At 42.7% G+C, this 21,074-nt stretch overlaps 2 protein-coding genes across 3 annotated transcripts in view; one reads left to right on the plus strand and one right to left on the minus strand.

Moving 5' to 3' along the window:
• The window catches only part of mapk8a (mitogen-activated protein kinase 8a), a 45,171-nt gene extending 29,931 nt beyond the window's left edge, over positions 1-15,240 (minus strand). For both annotated transcript variants that reach the window (XM_088385402.1, XM_088385401.1), the window contains exon 1: positions 15,084-15,240. The gene's annotated coding sequence lies outside the window, so the exon portion shown is untranslated. The remainder of the gene's footprint in view (positions 1-15,083) is intronic.
• On the plus strand, positions 14,886-20,301 carry gdf10a (growth differentiation factor 10a). The gene is made up of 3 exons (XM_088385398.1): positions 14,886-15,398; positions 17,346-18,460; positions 18,545-20,301. Exons 1-3 carry the CDS (start codon positions 15,182-15,184, stop codon positions 18,734-18,736), a joined length of 1,524 nt encoding a protein of 507 aa, XP_088241524.1. The 5' UTR covers positions 14,886-15,181; the 3' UTR covers positions 18,737-20,301.
• The last annotated feature ends 773 nt before the right edge of the window (positions 20,302-21,074 follow it).

The raw sequence follows: 21,074 nt of genomic DNA on the forward strand, positions 1-21,074 counted from the left end.
TTAGTGTGCTTGATGTGTAAGATCAAAAGGAAGCCCATAAAGGCTGTCACCAAATCCATATTTTCTTTTCATTCCGTCTGTCTTTGCACAAACTCAAGGACCTTGACCAGACTTTTCTGGGTTAAGATAAGATTTTGGAGATGACCCCCTCCCACCCACTGCTCGGCTGAAGAGGGCTGACAGTCATAAGCGCGCAGGGCACTCGTGACCCCGACGGGCTCGTCTGTGATGACACCCCACTGACGGAGACACAGAGAAGCCATTCATCCCTCTCCATCAACAAACCACACACTTGTCAAAGGAAACCAATGATGATTTTTGGTCTCCTCTTGCATGTTCACTCTGAAGTCAGTTGCTTTAGCTCAGGTTTTTCTGTGGTAGACTGTAAGTGGTTTCTCATATTACACTCGGACTTAAACAACACAAACTAACCCCAGACAGTCAAAATATGAACTTAAATGAAGTTGGACGGTGACAGAGTTGCACGATTTGGATTCCTTTACACCCATACAATGGTTTTGCAATAATTAGAATGGACTAATCGTAGATATGCATTAAATATGGCATATACTATTCAACAATTAGTAAAGTAATTAAATATGCACCAACTTTCACTTTCTGGAGACAAAAGTAAAGGCAGCAGGACTTTACAAAAAAGCAAATGGTTCCAGATTTGTGGCAGTCATTGTGAAAAATTACATATCTATTTATAATTCTAGTATGTCAAATGTTGAAATATTTTGTGAAGTGAATGCTCCGTGTCATTGAGTGGCAAGGACGATCTTCTCTTTGTCAAACTCCCTCTTGAATTGCGTGTCACATCCGAGTAAGGTTGATTAACACCTGCTTTCTATTATGTGACTTTCTCGTCAACCTCTCAGAATGAAGGAGAAAAGAAAAAACCCAGATGCCAGATCACGTCGCGTCAAAGATGTTCCAAAATTAGAAAGCTATTAAAGAAGCGAGGGAAGATCCACGGCGTGGCGAGGGCCGTCGTTTGTCTTCATTTGAGCATGGGGCCTCCGTGATCATCTCCGCGGGGGCCGCTAATTGAAAAGCGGCGTCAGATTTACGAATGTTAGCGGCGATAATGATCTATCACTCTCGTCTGGTGGAGTCCTGGGAGTCATTTGTATTCATTAGTGTAGATTCAAATTATGCTTGTGATTAAAATGTGACTCTGGCAGGCAGAGGGACCTCAAACCGGGACAGCCTCCGACGGAACCTTTGCTTCGGGTCACCGCCTTCAACATTGGCCCGCTTGCTCGGTAGTAGTGTTTGCACGGCCGCCATCAATCTGTGTCGGATTCGAGTTGAGACGTTAGTTTGATGGCCGCACACTAGGCGAGGGACTGAATCCTAAATCCAAGAACCACACAATGAAGAGTCACGCTCATCTTATTATTTATCATGGCTGACTAATATTGACCAAGCTTTTTTTTTTCTCCTCCCCTCCAAATGTCAGTCAGTGATTTGTTTGACATTAATGATGAAATGGCACTAGTCAAGTAGGTCATTGTCACTGTGATGAACATTGAACATGGCGGCTCAGCGGCTGGGCTGCTCGTCCATTTGCCCGCCTGTCACAAAGTGCTCTTTATTGGAGCCCATCGTAAATTACGTCCATGTAGGGCTGTAACGGTGCAAAGTGAGGAACTTTATCGGATACCTGCCGCCAAAGGTCGCATTTTATTGACCTGACAGGTCGCTGGCAGGGCCCAGCTGGAAAAGGAGGCTGAGGAGCTGTTTGAAGGCTTCCACAGGGCCATGTGCGCTTCTCTCCTAAAAGTCCAGCCGTAAGAAAACAGATTTCCCTTTTCAATTACGCATGAGTCACACCCAGAAAATCCCGTACACGGGGAAACACGCAAACACGCTGGAGTGTTTGTATGTGGAAAATGGCCAAGAGCTTTCCTCTGACCTTGTGTCCGCACTTGCAAGGAGCCAGAGTCAACATCAATGGAGCTTTTCTACTAGGTGAAGGGAAACCTCCTACACACACATCCACGGGCACCCACTGGCAGGGCAACCCCCTCACACACTCCCACGCTCCAGGCCTCTGTAAATGTCAAACCGTGGGAGAGAGGGTTTATCTTGGAGCAGTGTGGTATTTTTACACCTTGCTTCTCTTACACACACACACACACACACACACACTTGTTCCAATGCTGCTCGCAATGATGGGCAAATCTTGGCCTTGATGCTTTCACTCAACATCCTGAACACAACACTTGGACTTTTATCATCTTTGCCAAGGAAAATGTCACGATTTGTTCTGGTGTCAATAAGACGAAATGAGCTTGTTATCAGTATTCTGCCCCGCCCCCAAGTTATTATCGCTTATCTGTGTTTGCCGAGCGTTTATCTGCTGGTACCATTAGGGAACTCCGCTGGGGACTTCCTCTGTGTTATATAAATAACATATGAATTAAGGCCTTTCCTTGACTGCAAGGTAATATTTTCTTTGTCTGGGTCTGTCTAGACTTGGAAACATTATGAAAAGAGATTGCGCTTCATATGTTGGTGATGATTCATGTAAACAGCTGTGGTCACCAATTTAGACTATAAAGGTATAGAAATATTAGACGTACGCAGTGTGTGCATTAGGATTTTTTTTTTTTTTACAATCCCCTTATATAGGTGCTTTGTAGTCATTTCTGTAATTTCCACGGTTATAAAATAACTTGGTCTAACTTTCACATAAAGACAATGTGGTCAAGGGCAACATGCTGCAAAAGCGGTTAGACTGTCTGCCTCACAGGCACGAGGATCTGGATTTAAATTTGTCTGATCCCCTCTGCGGTTGAGTCAAAAAGTGCCCCCAAACTGCAGAAGTAACTTGAGCGTCTATAATGCAGTGAAATATCATACGCTTTGCAACATAACGTTGCTTTGAAACTCAGTGGTTCAACTTAATTTGACATGGCTGAAGGGATGATGGCAGAGAGATGGGATTTGGTGTGTGTGTGTTGGGGTTACGTGTGAGGGGGGGCTACCGGGAGCACGACAATGCTTGTCTCACTCCCTGCTGTTCCATCCAGGAGCCAAAACTACTAATGGTGCCGTAATGTATAAATACTATTCTGTAGACATTAGTCACACTTTCTCTCATTCCCTGACTCAAACACACACGCATATGCACACACACACACATACACACACAGGTTCAGAGGCCCGACTATGGGGCATTAGTCACAGTGGCAGCCTTGCCCAGAGGTTGCTTTGCAGATGAGGGCCAAGGCCAGGGGCTGAGGGGTCTAAATTTTCTTCCCCAAAGAATACATGTCAAATAGGCCCATCAGAGGCTTTCTTTAAAGATGTTGTTTGGGGGAACAAAGCAGGGGCAGCATGACCATGGCACGGACCAGTCAAGATAGAGATGTGAATAGCACAGGAGTGTGTCTGTGCTTGATGTCACAATGTTTCAAATGTGTTCATACTGATGTGTAAAATTGTTCACATCTTCATTATCACACGAAGATACTAATGAAGCACACATATTCATCAGCCGCAATGATAATTTATCAATAATATTACACGTGATTATATTTCGCCCCTTTTGTTATGAAAAGTTCATGTGTATATAAATACAAAGTTGACCTTTAACATATATTAAACTGTACCAAAATGCTCCACATTCATAAGACTGTTTTCTTTTCATACTTTATAATGCATTTCTATTTGTGTTGTGGGTGTGTGACCGTGCCGTAATTTTCGGACATCTTCCCACACACGTCAAAGAAGTAAAGGTGACACATTCATCATCTTCTTCATTCCACCCACACAGGTGATCAATCAAATTTCTTTTGTAGTCAGTTGGACTCGCACTGCTGGCTATTAAGTCCCCTTTGAAACCCTAGCATCTAAAAATGTCATGTTACGATGAGGGGATATTCATAATCCCTGCAGAAAAGTTAGTTTTTACAGTTGAAATGTAAATATTAACTAAGTCACGCTCTTGGTAAGGTACAAAGACATATTCCAGTCAATTTAACTCGCAGCGTGGAACGAGGACATTAAAATTGGACGGCATCAATCAACCTTTCTAAATCCTAAAACTACTATTGAGGCATGACCGCTTGGAGTGTGTCACCTTACAAGGCGCGTTTCATCAACTTTTTCCATTTTGCTTTCAAACAATGCTCCAGCTAAGTTTTGGATGAAAGCGTTCTTAAATTGCCTTTTGATTGTGCATAGCCTTGCATGCCAACATACTGACACTGAGGACATTAGAGAACATTATTGCTCTGTTTTCACAAAAGGGTCTTGTATGGTTTGGCGCCTCGGTGTTCGATGGCTTGAGCAGGAATGTGTGTGTGCCAATGTGGAGAGCCGACCGTGTGGCTGGAAACTCTAATGAGCTGGCGGCACGTGCAGGAGGGATACCGTGAGAAAACGCCTCACCTGGGCTTTCCTCAACAGCCTCCGTCCAACATATGCACTCGCTCGGGTCCTGGCTAATAGACAGTGACACGTTCGCATGCAGAGCGTCGAGAAGTTGGACGCTAGGTAATGGTGACGATGACAAATAGAAGGGCAAGGAGAGGTGAGCTTTACGCATAGAGTCAACATATTTGGGTTAATTCAACTATGATAGACGTCAGCATGTGCTGTATGCATATGATCCCTTTTACTGCCTAATGGTTGACATCGGATCCGGTTTATGACTGAGAATTCATGTCGAAAGGCCATGCAAGAAGTCAGGAATTAAAAAGGAAAAAAAAACATTTGGGCATGAAATCCATAAAATCCAGACCTATGTCCAACTAGACAGTGGGAGGGGAGAAAGTAATTGGAGGATGAAACTAAGCAGTCAGTGGCAAAACGTGACAAATAGCCAACAAGTGCATGAACATCCAGTAAAATGACGGAACAGAGTTTTTACACAAAGGCCGGAGCTAAAGAGAAACATTCATTACGCCATAATGGAAGAAGGATGATTGAGGTCATCCCGGATGATCATAAAATCCCATTCCAATCCCCGAAAAATGGGATTTACTATTCATCCTCCACCCTTTGGAGGACACAATGATAGAACTAATCATGAGTCATTGTCTGTACACATGACTATTTTGGGAAATTTCCATCTATAGAGTGCATTGGGTTAAACTATACATTAAGGAAAACAAACCATGAGGAGAGCAAAAAAGTCAAACTTGATTCAGTTTCAATTTGACTTGCATACATAAGGTGCACCTGAAGTTGCATTGTCAATGTATTCAAAAAAAAAAATTACCCTCACTTTATTATTTTTATGTTTGCGGTCTCAGGTTGATAATGGTGATATTGTAAAATGTCTGGGCAAGGATGAATGGCACATGACGCCACGAGACATTTTTTCCACTGATTTAGACCTTTCTCTTGTTTACTAGCTCAAACCCTAGAGTGCACGCAGGCTGGAAACTTAAATGAGGAAGCCTTTTAATGAGGGAGGCTTGAAAAAAAAAATGCCTCTATGCTATTTGATTTCTAAGCGTGGTTGTAAGGAGTTGATGGAAACCATCGGGAGGAGTGGAATAAACTACACGGGAGTGTGTGGAGTGGCAAATAATGCTTAGGGGGATCGTGGGGATGTTTCTTCTCCTCTAACATAAGAATTTCAAGGAATCTTATATTTGGTATAATGTTGAAGAGAAATACAGTGAGGTTGAAGCACAACTAATAGTTTCCATTATGTCACTCAAATCGCCTCTGATCTTGACTGGCAGGATAAACCGTGTCATGGAATATCATGGATCATTCGGCAGTTGATGTCATAGGTAATTAGGCAAACGGCAAGATTCTTTTTTACTATAACGGGTGATTGCTGCGCTAAAATAATCCTGGACTGACACTCGGGGCAGAGCCTGGCAATAATTTGGGGCTGATAGACAATATACTGTATATTGTGATTTAAGACCCGACTAAACATTCAAGATCAAAAAATGTAGCATTGTTTGGACGGAAATTCTTTAAAGGATAAAAATATTAACTGCTGATTGTGGAAACTAAAAACCTAGTCGATTTTGCCCCACTTTTAAAAATAATTCAACGTTGGTGGAGATCCGCTCTATTAATTCTAGTTTATATTATTTCAAGAGAATATCCCGCTTTGGACCATCAAAGCTTGCGACTGGGATATTTCTCCCCCTTGATGGTGTCAGTACAAAAAAGCAAAAGTGTTTGCATCAGGCCGGGGTCACTGGCTGCTGTTTTGGGGCCTCTGTTTTCTCTCCGACCTCTCTTTTCCCAGCTCCACTCTCCTGAAGCCCTGTGGGTGTGTTTAGAGTGGGCTCAGCAGGCCACCCTCCATCACAAAGCCCGTTTCTTCCCCGAGTCCAAGACTGCCAGCTGGTGAGAGCGGCCACTGGGAGAAACTGAATTTTTGGAGGGCTTTATCAACTCCCCCCTGCTCTGATGACCCATGAAGCAGAAAGAGAAGCAGGACTTGAAATAAATCATGGCTCACACTGCACTTTTCTTTTTCTTTTTTTATCACCCTTCAGGCAAGCAAGACTGATAAAGCTCCTCGGATCAGTAGCAACTCCCCAGAAGAGAATAAAAAGAACATAAAACACAGAGGAATGGGTTTTGGGGAATCCAAATTAATTGTGGGCCATGGGAGAGCTGCAGTAAAGCCCAAAAACCGGGCACGGTTGCTTCGGAGGGCACCACTGGGAACTCAAACGATCCCCCACAAACGACCTCAAACACGAGTTCTCGAGCAAAGAAACAAGTTATAAGACATGGATCTTGAAGTCACGCTTACTCATTTTCTTCTTATATCTTATGATGTTCTTTAAAACCTCCTCAGGACTGAGGCCCAGCTGGAAAAGATGACAAGGCGGCGGATGAGTCACCACCTCCCATCCAAGCGTTCCAAAAATCATCAGAACCCCCAACAGCGTTGCTTCAGTCAGCTGTCATCTACCGCCGTCCACTTCCTTCCTCTTTAGGTTTTAGAAGAAAGAAGCATCATAAACCCATGCCATGTTTCAAAATCATAGCAGAATGCCGCAAGCTGCTTGAAATGAGTTTGCGGCCAGACTGACAGCAAGAGATATTTAGCAATGGTGCAATGTACAAAAACAATAAGATGATTTCTTTCGGCTGGTCGAGTGCCACGAGTAGGGAGGGGGGGACCCTCTGGCCTTAGACCAAACGATGCTTACGTCGGCCTCTTCAGCTCATATCATCACTGTATATTAATAAACATAATAAACTAGCTGATTGACTCAAATGGAGCAATAATAAAACACAGACGTTCAACTGAATACAAGATCCAGGATGAAAGAGCTTATAGGACACACACATTGAGACATTTGCACCTCGGGTCAAATCAAATGTTGAACAACCAAACACATTCTGGTGTCATGTGGGTTTTTGCCCACATTTTCCGAAAGTCGACTGTTGTGGTCAGACCAAAGGCTGCTCCGGCAACTTGCTACATGTGTTTTCATGCTGTTCAAGCAGACTCTTACAGCTATACTAGGATCGAGCTTGTGGGGGGCCCAACATGACAGACAAAAGTTTGATTGTTTCACGCAGAGCTTGAAATTAAACCGCTATCGGGTTCAGTCAAGCCAGTCGGGGCAGATTTAACGAGGTGGCTTTAGGAAGATTGTAACACATAGAGTACAAGGGGATGAGTGGAGAACGTACAGTGGCCAATAGGGCAACGCAATGGCGGGTCTTTTTGGACTCAGGAGCCATGCGGAAGCACTTCAGAGAAGATCCCACTCGGTGATGGTTTCACTTTTCATTCCTCCAAAGCGTGATTATGCTTTTGAATCTCACCCCATCAAAAGTGCGCTCAGACCTCAAGGCACCACAGCAATCCTCGGGGCCTGTGATTTGCATTTCAAGATTTATGGGCATACGTTTGAAGAGCTCCAGATCAAATGCAATATTAGAACACTGAACTACATCTCCAGCTCCATAAAGAAGGGAAATAATTATACAAACACAAATCAAAATGATATATTGAGATATGATGAGAGACGGAAAGCAGGATATTGGATTGCTTTTACCTTCAGATGAAGAAAGAGGGAGCTCTGAAAGGTCAAGGGCTTTTTCAACCACGGCTTTACGTCTTTGAGAAATGATTTTGTTTCCTGTTTACGCACTAAATGGAACCATGTTGGCCCATGACCCCCCAACTACAAGAACAGTCATTATTTGTACCAAGATAAAAATGCACATATGAATCTTAGTTGCTAGTGATTACTTATAGTATCCATCACTAAGAAAGTATGTTTATAAGATTCAGAAGTAAATAAGATTAGGAATACAACCTACCATGATGCAATGCCGTTCAACACCACAGTAAATCATTAAACTGTTTATAAACGTGTTCATCAAAATGTCTGAGCATGGTCATATATTCAAACAGTTGTAGTCAACACGGTTTTGCTCCAATCCTATGAATGGAAAGTAGGGGGCATTACAAATCATTTGACAAATGCCCAAAAAAATGACAGCAATATTTTCAACAACTTTAAAAAACAAGGATCCGCACCTTTATCCATATCCACACCCAATTTTAATGGGTCCTTCTTTGCCTCATGCACCGAACATCCACAAATTCCAGCTTGTTGCTGAATTTCCAAGTGTTACAAATTAAAAACATTGGAATGCGTTATTATTATTATTATTATTATTATTATTATTATTATTAGCAGTAGTAGTAGTAGTAGTAAGTAAGTAAGTAATTATTGATAACACATATACAGTACGTATGTCATGTTGCATACTCTTGCAGGCTCCTGTGTTGGGTGCTGCCTTGAGGCACGGAGCAAAGAGGTCAGCAAGCACTTCCTTCAACTTCACCTCAACTTTGTAGTGGAAACAAACAGGAAGCACCGAAGCAAGACAGAACTTGGCTATTAAGGTTGTAAACACCCCGAAGCAACTTGGCCCTCAATGTGTGTTTTGATCAGTGTTTGCGGTGAAGACCAACATTGTCCTGCCTTAACAAATGTTGTAATATGTCTAAAACTTCTCAAGGAGGTCAGAGCAGCAAACTGATTTAAACTAGAATTTTTTGGTTTTTTTCTACTTTTTCATTTCCTCTATGTATGGAGAAAGGCGGCAATGTAGTTTTTCTTGGCTTCAGTCAGCTTGGCTAACAAGGGAGAAAAATACACTATGTTCTTTGCATGTGTTCATTTCACTTCATGTTTAAAGCAAAGTCAGAATTCGTTCTGGAATTGGCTTTGAGATCCTTCTTTCTTTCTTTCTTTCTTAAAGGCACGTTGTTATACATATTTTCTGGAGATTTATCATTTACAAAGTAACAACTTAGAGAAGTATCTTTTGCATTTATGAAGTTTGAAGTAAAGATGACTACCCTGACACAATAAATCATACAAACATGGTTGAACTATACTTGGTAGACTAATAGTTGGCACATGTGCAAAACTGCTTACTCAGCACTTTTGAACAGCTTTCATAGAAATCTTAAATTTCAACTCTCAGTAAGTAATGCAACTCTATTGCCTGCTTTGAATATCTAGAAAAAGGTGAACATGACAATAAATGTCTCATCGACCACCTCCTGTTTGATTGACGAGTTCATTCAAAGTTGAGATTTCGGTTCGAACTTTGAGTCCGACTCAAACGTTTATTATCCAAGCATCTAATCACCTCCTAACTCCAGCGGGTTGTGGCTCTGTGTCACTCGCATATAAAGAGAGATGAGATAATCTGGCAATAGCGGAGGTCCACTGTGGTGGGTGTATTGTCTGTGCTGAAGCTAATAAAGTCCCGTCATGCTGTCTGATCCTTGATCCTTGGCCCGGGTCCAGACCGGGCATACTGCTCTTGTCTCCTCACTTATCAAGCCCACTCTGTCCCCTTCCAAACGTTGACAGGAGAGCTTCCAGAAGTAGCTTTGATCAGCGTCTGCCTGTCATTCAGCATTAGCTACCCCGGGGTTGCGGATCCTCTGTGGAGCCGGGATTCACCGCACAAGGCTTTTGGAGTTCCATTTGAAGGCCTCGTGGCTGTGGAACAATCAGATGTGTGTGGCACACGAGACATCTGGGTGTGAGCAGACATCCTGTGGTGTGTGCCACATGTCTCACCCGTGACACTTTCACCACCCAATCTACTGGGCCTTTACAAATCTATCTCCCTAACGTGGGGCCACGCACTTAACAAAGATGTGTTGATGAGATCACCGGATCCGCTGACACTTACACATGCTCTTTTAATGATTGCTTAATTGATCCAAATGACTTTTTCCAGGGCAGACCTTCGAAGAAAAGAGTGATGGCATCAGCTCCCTGAGAGTGTTTTAGTTCAACATTCAACAAGTTTGCCTTTTTCCAGTTCCTCTGGAATCACATCGTCTGCAAGGCACATTGTTGCTCCCGTATAGTTGCCAAGTATGACATCAAGTCTGTGTTTTCAAATTTATCATTTACGGTGCTACAGTATGAATTAGGGCTACGTTATGGACTGCCACCGTACCCCTATCCTATTTCTGAGACACTGCTTGTTCCTCTCAGGAAATTTTCATTCAGTGAGAATAGTCGCTGCTCTGACATTTACCGGTCCGCAACCTTTTCTTCAGGTTAACAATGGACACCGCCAATCTGTACATTTACTCTGTAGGCAACCCTGCCAGAAAAAACAGATCTCATTTAAACTCAGTGGATGGAAATGTTTGCTTTTGTGACAGCGATTGCCAGAATCAAGAAATATCAAACTGATTCAACAAGACTTGGAAATATTGAAAAATGTTTCTTTTCAATCTCTAATTTCCTGACCTTCAATTACTCAGTCACTCAGTCACTCGCATGCTTTGTACAGACTGAAGCCCATAACTATGACTTCACCACGGCAATGGTCACGTCCAATTAGAGGCCGCGGAACGACAGGAGGGCTGAAGGGCTGAGCCCCCCCAATAAACAAGGGAATAAATATTATAATTATGACTTTGCTTGGAGGCTAAATTCACACGCTGCCTCTCTAAATGACGGCGACAGAAGCAAACGAGAGTAAAGAGCCAATCCTTCAAGGAGCAGAATTTCAGACCCTCCCATCATATTCCCAATTCATATTCTGCTGTCTCATCAGGGAAAGCTATTTTAAATGAGCCTGTATGTGTTGGCCCAACAGAAACAAACGTGGTGAAAATCTCAGCAGGATATTGTACTAAATGTGGGTGGGCATATTACGTTCTCTTAAAACAAGGCAGAATTAGCACATTGCACTGGAAAAATGACACGTTTCTCCCTTGTCAGACCTCCACATGTAAAATACGAGAAAAGTCAAGTATGAAGTGTCAAATCGTTTTCTCGTTAAATTACTCCATCTGATTCCTCTGTGTGTTTTGAGTTTGAAACCTTAGCAGTTCCCTCCCACAAACAAAACCCTCAGGCTTCACATAAATCAAAACAATAAAACACGGGTCGCTTTGTCAAGCGGCTTGACCCTTTTATAATGTTGTTTGACAACCAGCAAAGGCACAAACCGCATTGTGAAAGCGGCATAATTAAAGGATTTAGCCAATCAATCTCACAGAGTAATTTCCTCCATCCTGGCCCAAGCTCAATGGGGTTTAAGGGCAGCCCCCGTACGAAGAGGTCACGGGGCCTGTGGGACATGTTCAGGAAGTGGCAGCACACAGCTCAGCCGGTAATGAATATCACGGGCGTCAGAGTAAACACAACACCGGCAGTCATTGCTCACATCACGCCTGTAAACACGACACACTTGCTTAGTGCATGGACTCCTTGTTGTTGATCACCACTCACGACTGAATCATGTGACTTCCATATACAGTTATTTGGGAATTTGATGAATTTTACGAGTTAAATAATCCTCTAAAGTAGTATGAACGATCGTTAGTTCTGCAGATCGGCATATCCACGCTCGTTTATATCTTGTATTTGTTTTTCTTAATCACTAATCAGTCCGGCTAATGATTTGAGTAGTGCCAAAAAAAAAAAAAAAGTGTTTCCCTCTTTTAACACAATGCATCTCTATATTTTTCCAAAAGCCTTGAAAGCCCAAGTGAAGAAAAATGAATTGGAAACAGCAAAGTGTCAATGAAAGATGAAATAATACTCCCAGAGAAAGTTTACTTTGGGATGTTATTCCACACAAAAGTCAGGATGTCGCGGCTCTCGTCCCAGTTCAAAAAGGCGCCACGTCCAGCACCGCAAGTCCTGAGATTAGGGGGCCACCTGAGTGTTCGGGAGCGCTCAGTTGAAAAGAGCCGAAGGAGAAAGAAAACCCCAAAACATAAACCTATTTATTGAGACAAATTCCGAGCAGGAAGAGAAATATTTGGTTAGCTCGGCGGTGAGCAGTCGGCGGCGTTGGAACAGTCCACGGTTGGAGTGGGGGGGAACAGCCGACCCTTTGTTTGCTAACAGAATGGTGCACTCCGTGGGGTCACTGCAGGAGGCCCAACATCACAGTCAGAAGAACACACACACATTCTCCTGCTATGCACACACACACACACAAACCATAACATTCCTCTGCTTCTATGAATGTTTTATTAACCATGTGAATGGGTCACAGAGTTACTACCACCAGCGCCACCATAACTACAGTCTCCATATTGTCACACTCATGCAAACACACTTTTGCCCTTTTGCTCTCACATTTAAAAGTGAGGTGATGACAGCCATCAGGTTTGCTTTCTGGTCTTTCATTACCACAAAACTATTTTAATGGACAAAAAAAAAGTATAAGTGTTCACTTGTAAATGTTAATAATTTACCAGATCTTTGCATTTTGGTTGCTGGCTATGTGATATGCATTACTGGCCAGAGACCGAGGTGGGAAATCATGTGTAGCACATAAACTGGAAAAAAGTGCATGCACAAAACCCTCGCATAAAAAATAAAAAAATCCAGTTTTCTTGCGATACACCCCACGTGAACAGAAAACACAACATTTGGCCTTACATGTTAAATTCAAAGAAGTCATTTAAAATTCCGAGTCAAATGCACTAAAGCAGTATTTTTGAAAAAAAAATTCAAGATGCAGAAAAATTAAGTTAACAATACTAAAATCCTTAAAAAAAAAAATGCCTATACAGCATTTGGACGTTTGAACTACAAAATTCATGTTTCTCACAGACCTCTTGGGGTTTCTTGCAGACCACCCACCAATGGTCTTGGGGCCGTACGCTTCACTTAAAGTTATTGAATGCTGTAACTGTGATGGGTTGAACTTCACAATTGCCCACAAGCAAAGGAATCCACACTGTAAATAATTCAAGTCACTTTCAAAAAGCACCATCAATCCCCCAAAACAGGAAACCAGATTAATTTGATTGTGAAGAGAATGATCATGTTCATTATTTCCCAGTATAATTGAATTATGCAACCCTTCTACGATATTCTTCTTCTCTTGGCATGATTTACATTTTCAAATGATCACTTCAACAACATTCCTAGAAACCTCCATACCCCTGCAGAGAGCAGAAAGCAAGTTCTGTTTGACTTGGACGGCCCAACGAGGAGACCTTCGTGTTGGACAAGCTGTAACACGCCACAGTCCAAAAACACAGTCTGAGTGGTCGGATACAACCGGACTCACACTTCACCGCTGAATTGTGAATCAGCGGGAAGCAACAAGCACTCACATCTCATGAATGCTGGATTTTGTGGGCCACAAGTCATCATCAAAATAAAGGATTATCTTCTGTCTAAACCTCATGTCTGGTGCTGTATTTAGTCAATCAGCAACCCAGATGATGTGAACATAGAAGAAATGATCCAGTCTTTCCTGGGAAGATATTTTCATGTGTCTGTGGGGGATTTTTATCCATCCATTTTTGAATCTGTTTTAAAGATGTTATTTTAGTTCATCCCAAATGTGTTGTGTGAGGTTAAGGTCAGGGTTCAGCACGCTTGTCTCAGCCGCTCACACAGTCCCGATGCAGAGAGCAATAATCTTGGATGGATTACACCCAGAGTTAATCTTGGACCGCCCTACATATTCAGACTTAGAGGTCAAACAATAATCATGGTGTCATTATAGTGCTTGATTTGACTCTCAAAGTAGTAGTAGTAGTGTTGTTTGCTACTCCAAAACTACGATGGCTGCAAGACTCAGGAGCTTGAGGCTTCTTTTGTTGATGCTTTTTTTGAGAGGGTGGTAGTATATCATAAAAGTTGATGTAACCACCAGTGGTCATCAATCATTGGCAGCATCCATGCTGTTTGTGTTCCTGTCACACTACAACCATAACTCCAGTGTCTTACAAATGCACACATTCACATACTTAGGGGCCAGAAAAGTGCTACTTTGTGTGTGCGTCGCATATGCGGTGGTGACGGAGAGTGACCCGAGAGGCCCAGCTAGTTACAACCACTCTGCTGGAGACCACCGCTTCCACAAAACAAGCATTGTCGTTATAGTCTTCCAGAAACTGAAAATAACTTATAGGCACACAAATCAAAAAAAAAAAAAAAGTGAACTAGGATGTGGTTAGGTTTAAAAGATGCAATAATATAAAGAGAGTAATCCCACCACAGTTGTGCATAATAAACCACAGATTCACACCAAATGATGACTGTTAAGAGCAATAACCCTTGGGTGGTTAGCACCACTATTATTATAGGCATTTCAATGCTAATTATGTGTGACTACAGACTGTCAAAAGCTTTTACTGGAAATAATAAGGGAGAGCTGGAAATGTTGAGTTGGAATTGCCAAATATATATATATATTTTAAAAGGGTTCAAAAGTGGCTTTGTCTGAGCACTGCAAAACAAATGTGCGCAAATTGTGCTATATTTGTGAGTGCCATGGCGCTATGAGTACACTAGACTAGAACACATCATCATGATGTGAAAAAAGAGGAGAAAGGGGGGCGGGGTGTCAGCATCATGACCTCCACTGCTGGTTGCACAGAGAGCTCTTTGGCCCCACTGGAGTGTACGTCAGCAACTCGGCAAACCACACACACTCGCACATGCATAGTCACACACGCGCGCGCACACATACTTGGAAATAAATGAAGCTGCCTGAACTCTTGGACCAGTTTCACACATTCGGCGTGTACGTGGAGGTTCGATCAGAAGCACATGAGAGGACAGCGTGGAACTTTAACGCACAATATTGTCTTGACTCACCACTGGAGTTGACTTTTTGAACTTTCTTTTCACCCTCACGATCTCACTCCTGGATTTGCGCCCTCGTTGTTGCAGGACTTTTAAGGACAGGTACGACGATGTTCTCCACGCACCTGCAGCAGTTCGTGTTGAAGTGTTTCCTTGTTGTGGCGTCGGTTCCGATCGCGCAGGGAGCAAGCTTCCCTCGGCCGCCCTCCTCAGGTGAACTGAACCAGGACGTGCTCCTCCAACACATGTCCAAATTGCATGAGAGATGCAACAAGGAGCAGCGTCTCAAAGAGGGCAACACGGCCAGGAGCTTCAGAGCAAGCCAAGGTGAGTGAAATGCAACAGGGAAAAAAAAAATAAAGAAAAACAATAAATAAATATTTGCATTATATTTTTTTTATTTACTTCTAATTGTCACTGTGCCAACTTGTTATTAAAATACACTATTTCTAAGAGCCATCAGCCATCCATCAATTTTCTATAACACTAATATTAATTAGGGTCGCAGGTGAGCTGGAGCCTCACCTAGGTCCAACCTGGATTGGTCGCCGACCAATCGCAGGGCACATACTGTTTAAAACAGCCTTTCACACTCAATAACACACAAGGACAACTTGTACAACTTGAAAGTAATCCATACAAGAAGGCCAGAGCCCAGATTCGAACCACCCACCGCAGACACCGTGCCGCCACTGACCTAACAAACCGTGCTCAATAGACCCAAAACAAAGCCAAAGTAATTAACATTGCATTGTGTTTATTATTGTGGCTTTAGTTTCCATTAGTGAAAAATGAGGTTAAAAGAGAATGGTGCAATAGCATTCCAAACCACTGTTGAAAATAAAAAATAAAAAAGTATTGTTAGAATTATACCGCAAACATTTTTTATTAATGTCGTATTATTAGCTCATTGATTCAAATGTCCCTAATTTTGTGGCCATGCAGTGCTCTCAGCAGGGCTCCCTGACTCAGCCAAGCGCTCTAAATAGGTGTGAGTGTTTTGGAACAGTCTGAGAATGCATTAAAATGATGCTGTGACGCTGCAGCAGCTGCCTCCTCTCTACTGAGAGTCCGATCCATTATCCACAGATGAAAAAAAAAATGCCTGTGATACCCCGCGAGCCATGCCCGACTTTATGTCTGCTTCAACCGCAGAGTGGCGCCTCAGAGTGTCATTGTCATGGATTCTGTGTTTGTGTTGTGGCTCCAGGACATGTGTGACTTCACGTTGCGGAGCCAGCTTAGTCACAGCACGTTTGATGCTGTTTTTATAACTCATTTTATATCCCATGTACTTCTCACATAGCGTAACATAACAGGCGCGTATTTTGACTGCGATGGCCTGGTGTAATCTAAGAAGAGATGTGAGGGACTTCTCACAACAATGAAAGAGCTGTTAAAACAGTCGATTGTGTCGCGGTGCCTGCATGGGCAGAGGGTGCAGGCTGTATTAAAAAAGCTTAGAGCGAAGCTTGAGGTAAGCATTTCCATATGCAGGCTGAATCTGAGGTAATGTATATCTCCTGAGTCAGTCCATACTTCCGTTGAACTCTTACACAATGAACAATAAGTCTGCTGTTGAAGTTAATGTTCATCATGAATCTGGAAAGCGACCTCCTCCCCTGCCACCCACATCCCCAAGAGTCTGGTTCCTCTTACAGGCCGGCTTCTGCAGGCACAACCCGGCAACGCAGGATTTAAGGGAACGTTTTTAATTGAACCACTTCACCGTGTGTGAAGTCCAATTTGTTATCCATTTACACATCTGTGTGTTTTGGCATGACTTTATCAACTTTTACAGTCAAAACTGAAGTTCAAATGAGGTTTTGTTGCGGAGCACCATTCCATTCCTATTTTGGAAAAGATTTTTATCTTCGTACTGATGCAAAACACTAATTCCCCATCATAGCAAACTTGTCCAAAATCAACTTTCAAGAATGATGGAAAGTATGGAAACAAATATTGGCTGATATGGCCACGTTAAAAACATGGAAGCACCTGTGTGTTGAAATACAATGTGTACTGTTTATTTTTAGATAAATTATCAAAATGAGGCCTAATCAGCTTTTGCCAGTATAAGAAAAATTAACATTTGGTAAGGCTTCATAACAAACTCTCGCCGCGCATGAGCTGTCATCTACCTTTTTGTGGCCTGCGCGGAACAGGCAGTACAAAACAGGAAGTGACAATGTAACAAAAAGGTGACTCGGCCAAGTTTGGAAATGGGAAGCGATGACAGTGACATGCGTACTGATTGATGGATTGTCTTTGCAGTGCCCTCTGACCTTAGGACTGTCTACCATCTAAACCTCACAACCCTGCAGGACTCTGAGGTCATCCTGTCAGCCACATTCCACTTCCTGCTAGGACGGCTCCCTCCCCAAAAAGCGTGGATCTGTAAACGCTTCAAGAGCACATCCTGCCGGTCCTCGGCCACGCAGCCCTCTCCGCTCGTCAGCCTGCTCCTTCGTGCTGTCTCCTCAGGGTCGGGAGTCAGTTCTGGGTCAACCGGGTCGTTCCTAGGCAATGTGACCTTCCACCCCAACAGGAGAGGGGTGTGGCAGATGAAAGACGTGACCCAGGTCATACAGGAGGCGAGGGATAAGGGTCACCGCCTGGTGTCAGTGGAGTTGGACTTAGGGCAGCATTACAAAGCAGAGGACTCAGGTGGGGCCTACCTGTTAGTCTACGCAGATGACCTCGCCTTGGCAGAACCTAACAGTGTGTACCCAAGTCTTCAGAGATACGACCCGTTTTCTGAGAGTGGCGAGCCCTCGCGGTCCCCCGACCTCATGTACGGACCCAATTTCTCACCACAGTTGAAAGGACGTGTGAGGAGGGAAGCCACTTCTCTCCCAGAGTCCATCCAGAACAATGAGCTGCCCGAGGTTGACTACAGAACCGATGGATACAGGAAGGATGACCTTTGGGAGAGCTCATGGTATCCGGCTCTCAAAGCCAAACCGAAGGCTGGGAAGCAGGAAAAGAAACGGAAAAGCCACGAGGATGGGGGCAAGCAAAGTAGAGGTGGACATGAAAAAGACGAATCAACACAAAGAACATCAGACAGGTCTAAATTTGAAGCCTCATCTGTGAGAAGATACAAAGAGGTGGATAGTCAAAGACAAGTGCAGAAACATGAGGTGAAGGATGTAAGGAAGCACAATAAGGCAAGTGCTCATCACTCCCGCACACCTCTTTTGAATTTTGATGATGACACCATGCGCAAGGCCAGAAGAAAACAGTGGGCAGACACTCGGCACCACGGCTGCTCCAGAAAGAACCTCCGGGTGGATTTCGCAGACATCGGCTGGAGCGAGTGGATCGTCGCACCCAAGGCTTTTGACGCCTACTACTGCTCAGGCACATGTGGATTCCCAATGCCCAAGGTAAGACACTGATTCTAGCTTACCTTGTCCCATTTGGTCCAATCGAAGCCACATGACCTTAACCTCTTCTCTAACTATTGCCAGGTGGTGAGGCCCTCAAACCACGCCACCATCCAAAGCATAGTCCGAGCCGTCGGGATTATTTCCGGGGTTCCGGAGCCTTGCTGTGTACCGGAGAGGATGAGTCCTCTGGCAGTGCTTTACCGAGAAGAATCCAAGGATCTGGTGCTCAAGGTGTACCCCGATATGTCTGTCCAGTCCTGCTCCTGCAGATGAAATGATAACAGCGAAGGATAGAACAAGCCTGAGGCAGACTGAAACAGAAAAGACTTATGGAGAATGAAAAATAACTTTTAGTCGTTCCAGCTCGGTGATGTTTGTTCTGCTCTTTCTCTCGTTTCTACGTTTTCTGTGGAGACAACATTTTCAGGAAACAATCAGTTTGTCCCAGTAATGTTCATAATGATAACTTAAACAGCAATTTCTCTATTTATACTTGTTTACTTTGTACAGTTTATTTCAAGACATCCATTACGCTACCAATTTTGGATAGAGAGAAAAAAAATTCAATTGTCACATCTGGAAATCCTCATCACACCTTTAAAGTATTACAATGAAAGCAGAAATATTTTCTTTCTTTTTTTTTCAGTTATAAGGCTATAAGCTACTGTTTTAGATGTTTCTTTGTACATATGTGTTTAAATTATGAAAAGGTCAAAAGTAGATGTGTATAAAGTAGAATAAAAATTGTAATTTAATCCAACACTAGTATATATTTTAAAAAAACATTTTTATCTGTGTTATTCTTTGTTCCATGCTTGGTTTGTGGAGGAGGGTGGGGTGGGTTGTTTATACAAACCTAGTAGGCAAGCACCACTGTTCAAAAAGAAGCAACTACAAAGGCAGGAAGATTCCACTCCAAGATACCTTCCCCCAGCCTCCAGAAGCCTCTTGACCTATTATTGCCTTCTCCCCCCACTAAAGGCTGCCACGTTTGTTGTCCACCAAATAACGTGACTGATGTGGCCGTGGTGGATTAATGGTTAATGGAGGAAACCGCCATGCGCTAATTAAGACGTCAGACCCTTGAACTTCAAAACCCAGGAATCACCCAGCCACCCCTCCCTAGTCCTAAATACAGGATGTTCTTCTCAAAGGACTATCTGCAGAAAAAAATCTTGAGAATTTGTGTTTTTAAGTGGGAGTCTTGGTGTCTGAAACTAACAATGAAATGACAGAGGGGACCGCTTGATTATTCAACAGTTATTACACTGCGCTCGCTTTGCCGTCGGTGTACAAAAGTTGGCAATGAGTTTCACATCTGTTTGTAACAACAGAGTACTTTGAAGTTTGCCTTTGCCTACAGTGGATGGTCATTTAGTCTCCAAAAGACATTTCGTAAGCACTTGGGGACAGACATTTGTGTTTACTGCAGTCAAGTGTGCATGGGCGTATCTGAGTGCTGTTTTGCCAGCAACATTAACTGCTGTCATCCCAAAACACAAACTTGTGTATCACTTTGTGGAATGTTTTTTTTTTTTTTTTTAACAATCTCCTATCCAGTGTTTGTTTTACTGTCTAATATGAGTTGCTGTGGTTTTTAATATAAAATTGGACAACAAAAACTTTTAGGAAATCCATGCAAGTACCATAAAAACGTCTGTGTACATTTATTTCTGATACTAAGGGACTGCACCGGTACTAATTTTACAAGGAAGAAAAACAAAGCAAATATACGTTTTGTGTTATTTCATGATGTATAGATTTAACTATACGTGGTGTTGTGTCAGTGTTGTTTTAATTGTATTTTAATATACCGGAATAAAGATTTATGTATTTTATCCGGTGGTCATTGTATTGTATTATTGTGGTCCATGGACTCAAGTGTTAATGTAACTTGAGATGTTTCTCAGCTTTAAAGTTAAATGGTGTTTAAATTATAACGATGACAGCAATGACAAGTCGTCGTAAATCAAACTTACATCCGAGTTCATTTTTTCCCCTCGTTTCCCCACTGATCCCTTTTACAGTCTGAATCTACAATTTGCTATTACAACATGAACCCAGCATCAACCACAATCGGAGTCACGGGAGTGTACTTACAGTGGTCAGTTCCAGTTGACAAAACCACAACGAGGATGCCAAGAAGAAATGAGCCAAGCCAGAAACCAAGAAGAAAATATTTGTTTTCCTGAAAATGAGAAACAAGAAATAAAGTCAATTTTGGGCCACAGAGGATTTTCTGTCTGGGGTAAAATGTTAATTCCTCACATGGTTGCTTAACTCAGAGAAATTAGGACAAAAGCTGATTGACCACTTAATAGAATAAATCTCAGTCAACAATTAGTACTATTTACATAAAAACACTTATTTTTTACTCAATAACATTTGGATTTGAGCTATTCATAAAGCAACAAAGAGCACACTTAAAGAAAAGGACTGTTTCGGAGTACTTTGTGGGATTGTCCTCCTTGTACTGACAGTGATGGGACACTTTAACGTCCAACTTAACTGTGAACATTTTTTGCAAAATGAGCAATGAACTCCATGGCTGGTTAATCAACTTACCAGTGTTGTGGTACAACAAATCAGTGAGGACCAACCAAGCATGCGT

Source organism: Syngnathus floridae, chromosome 9, assembly GCF_059516105.1.
Source record: "Syngnathus floridae isolate MCC-2025c chromosome 9, RoL_Sflo_1.0, whole genome shotgun sequence".
In the NCBI taxonomy this organism is placed as follows: Eukaryota; Metazoa; Chordata; class Actinopteri; order Syngnathiformes; family Syngnathidae; genus Syngnathus; species Syngnathus floridae.

Coding starts and splice junctions, on each gene's coding strand:
- gdf10a (XM_088385398.1), top strand. CDS start 15,182: ATGTTCTCCACGCACCTGCAGCAGTTCGTGTTGAAGTGTTTCCTTGTT. Junction 15,399..17,345: donor GAGCTTCAGAGCAAGCCAAG/GTGAGTGAAATG, acceptor TTGTCTTTGCAG/TGCCCTCTGACCTTAGGACT. Junction 18,461..18,544: donor GTGGATTCCCAATGCCCAAG/GTAAGACACTGA, acceptor AACTATTGCCAG/GTGGTGAGGCCCTCAAACCA.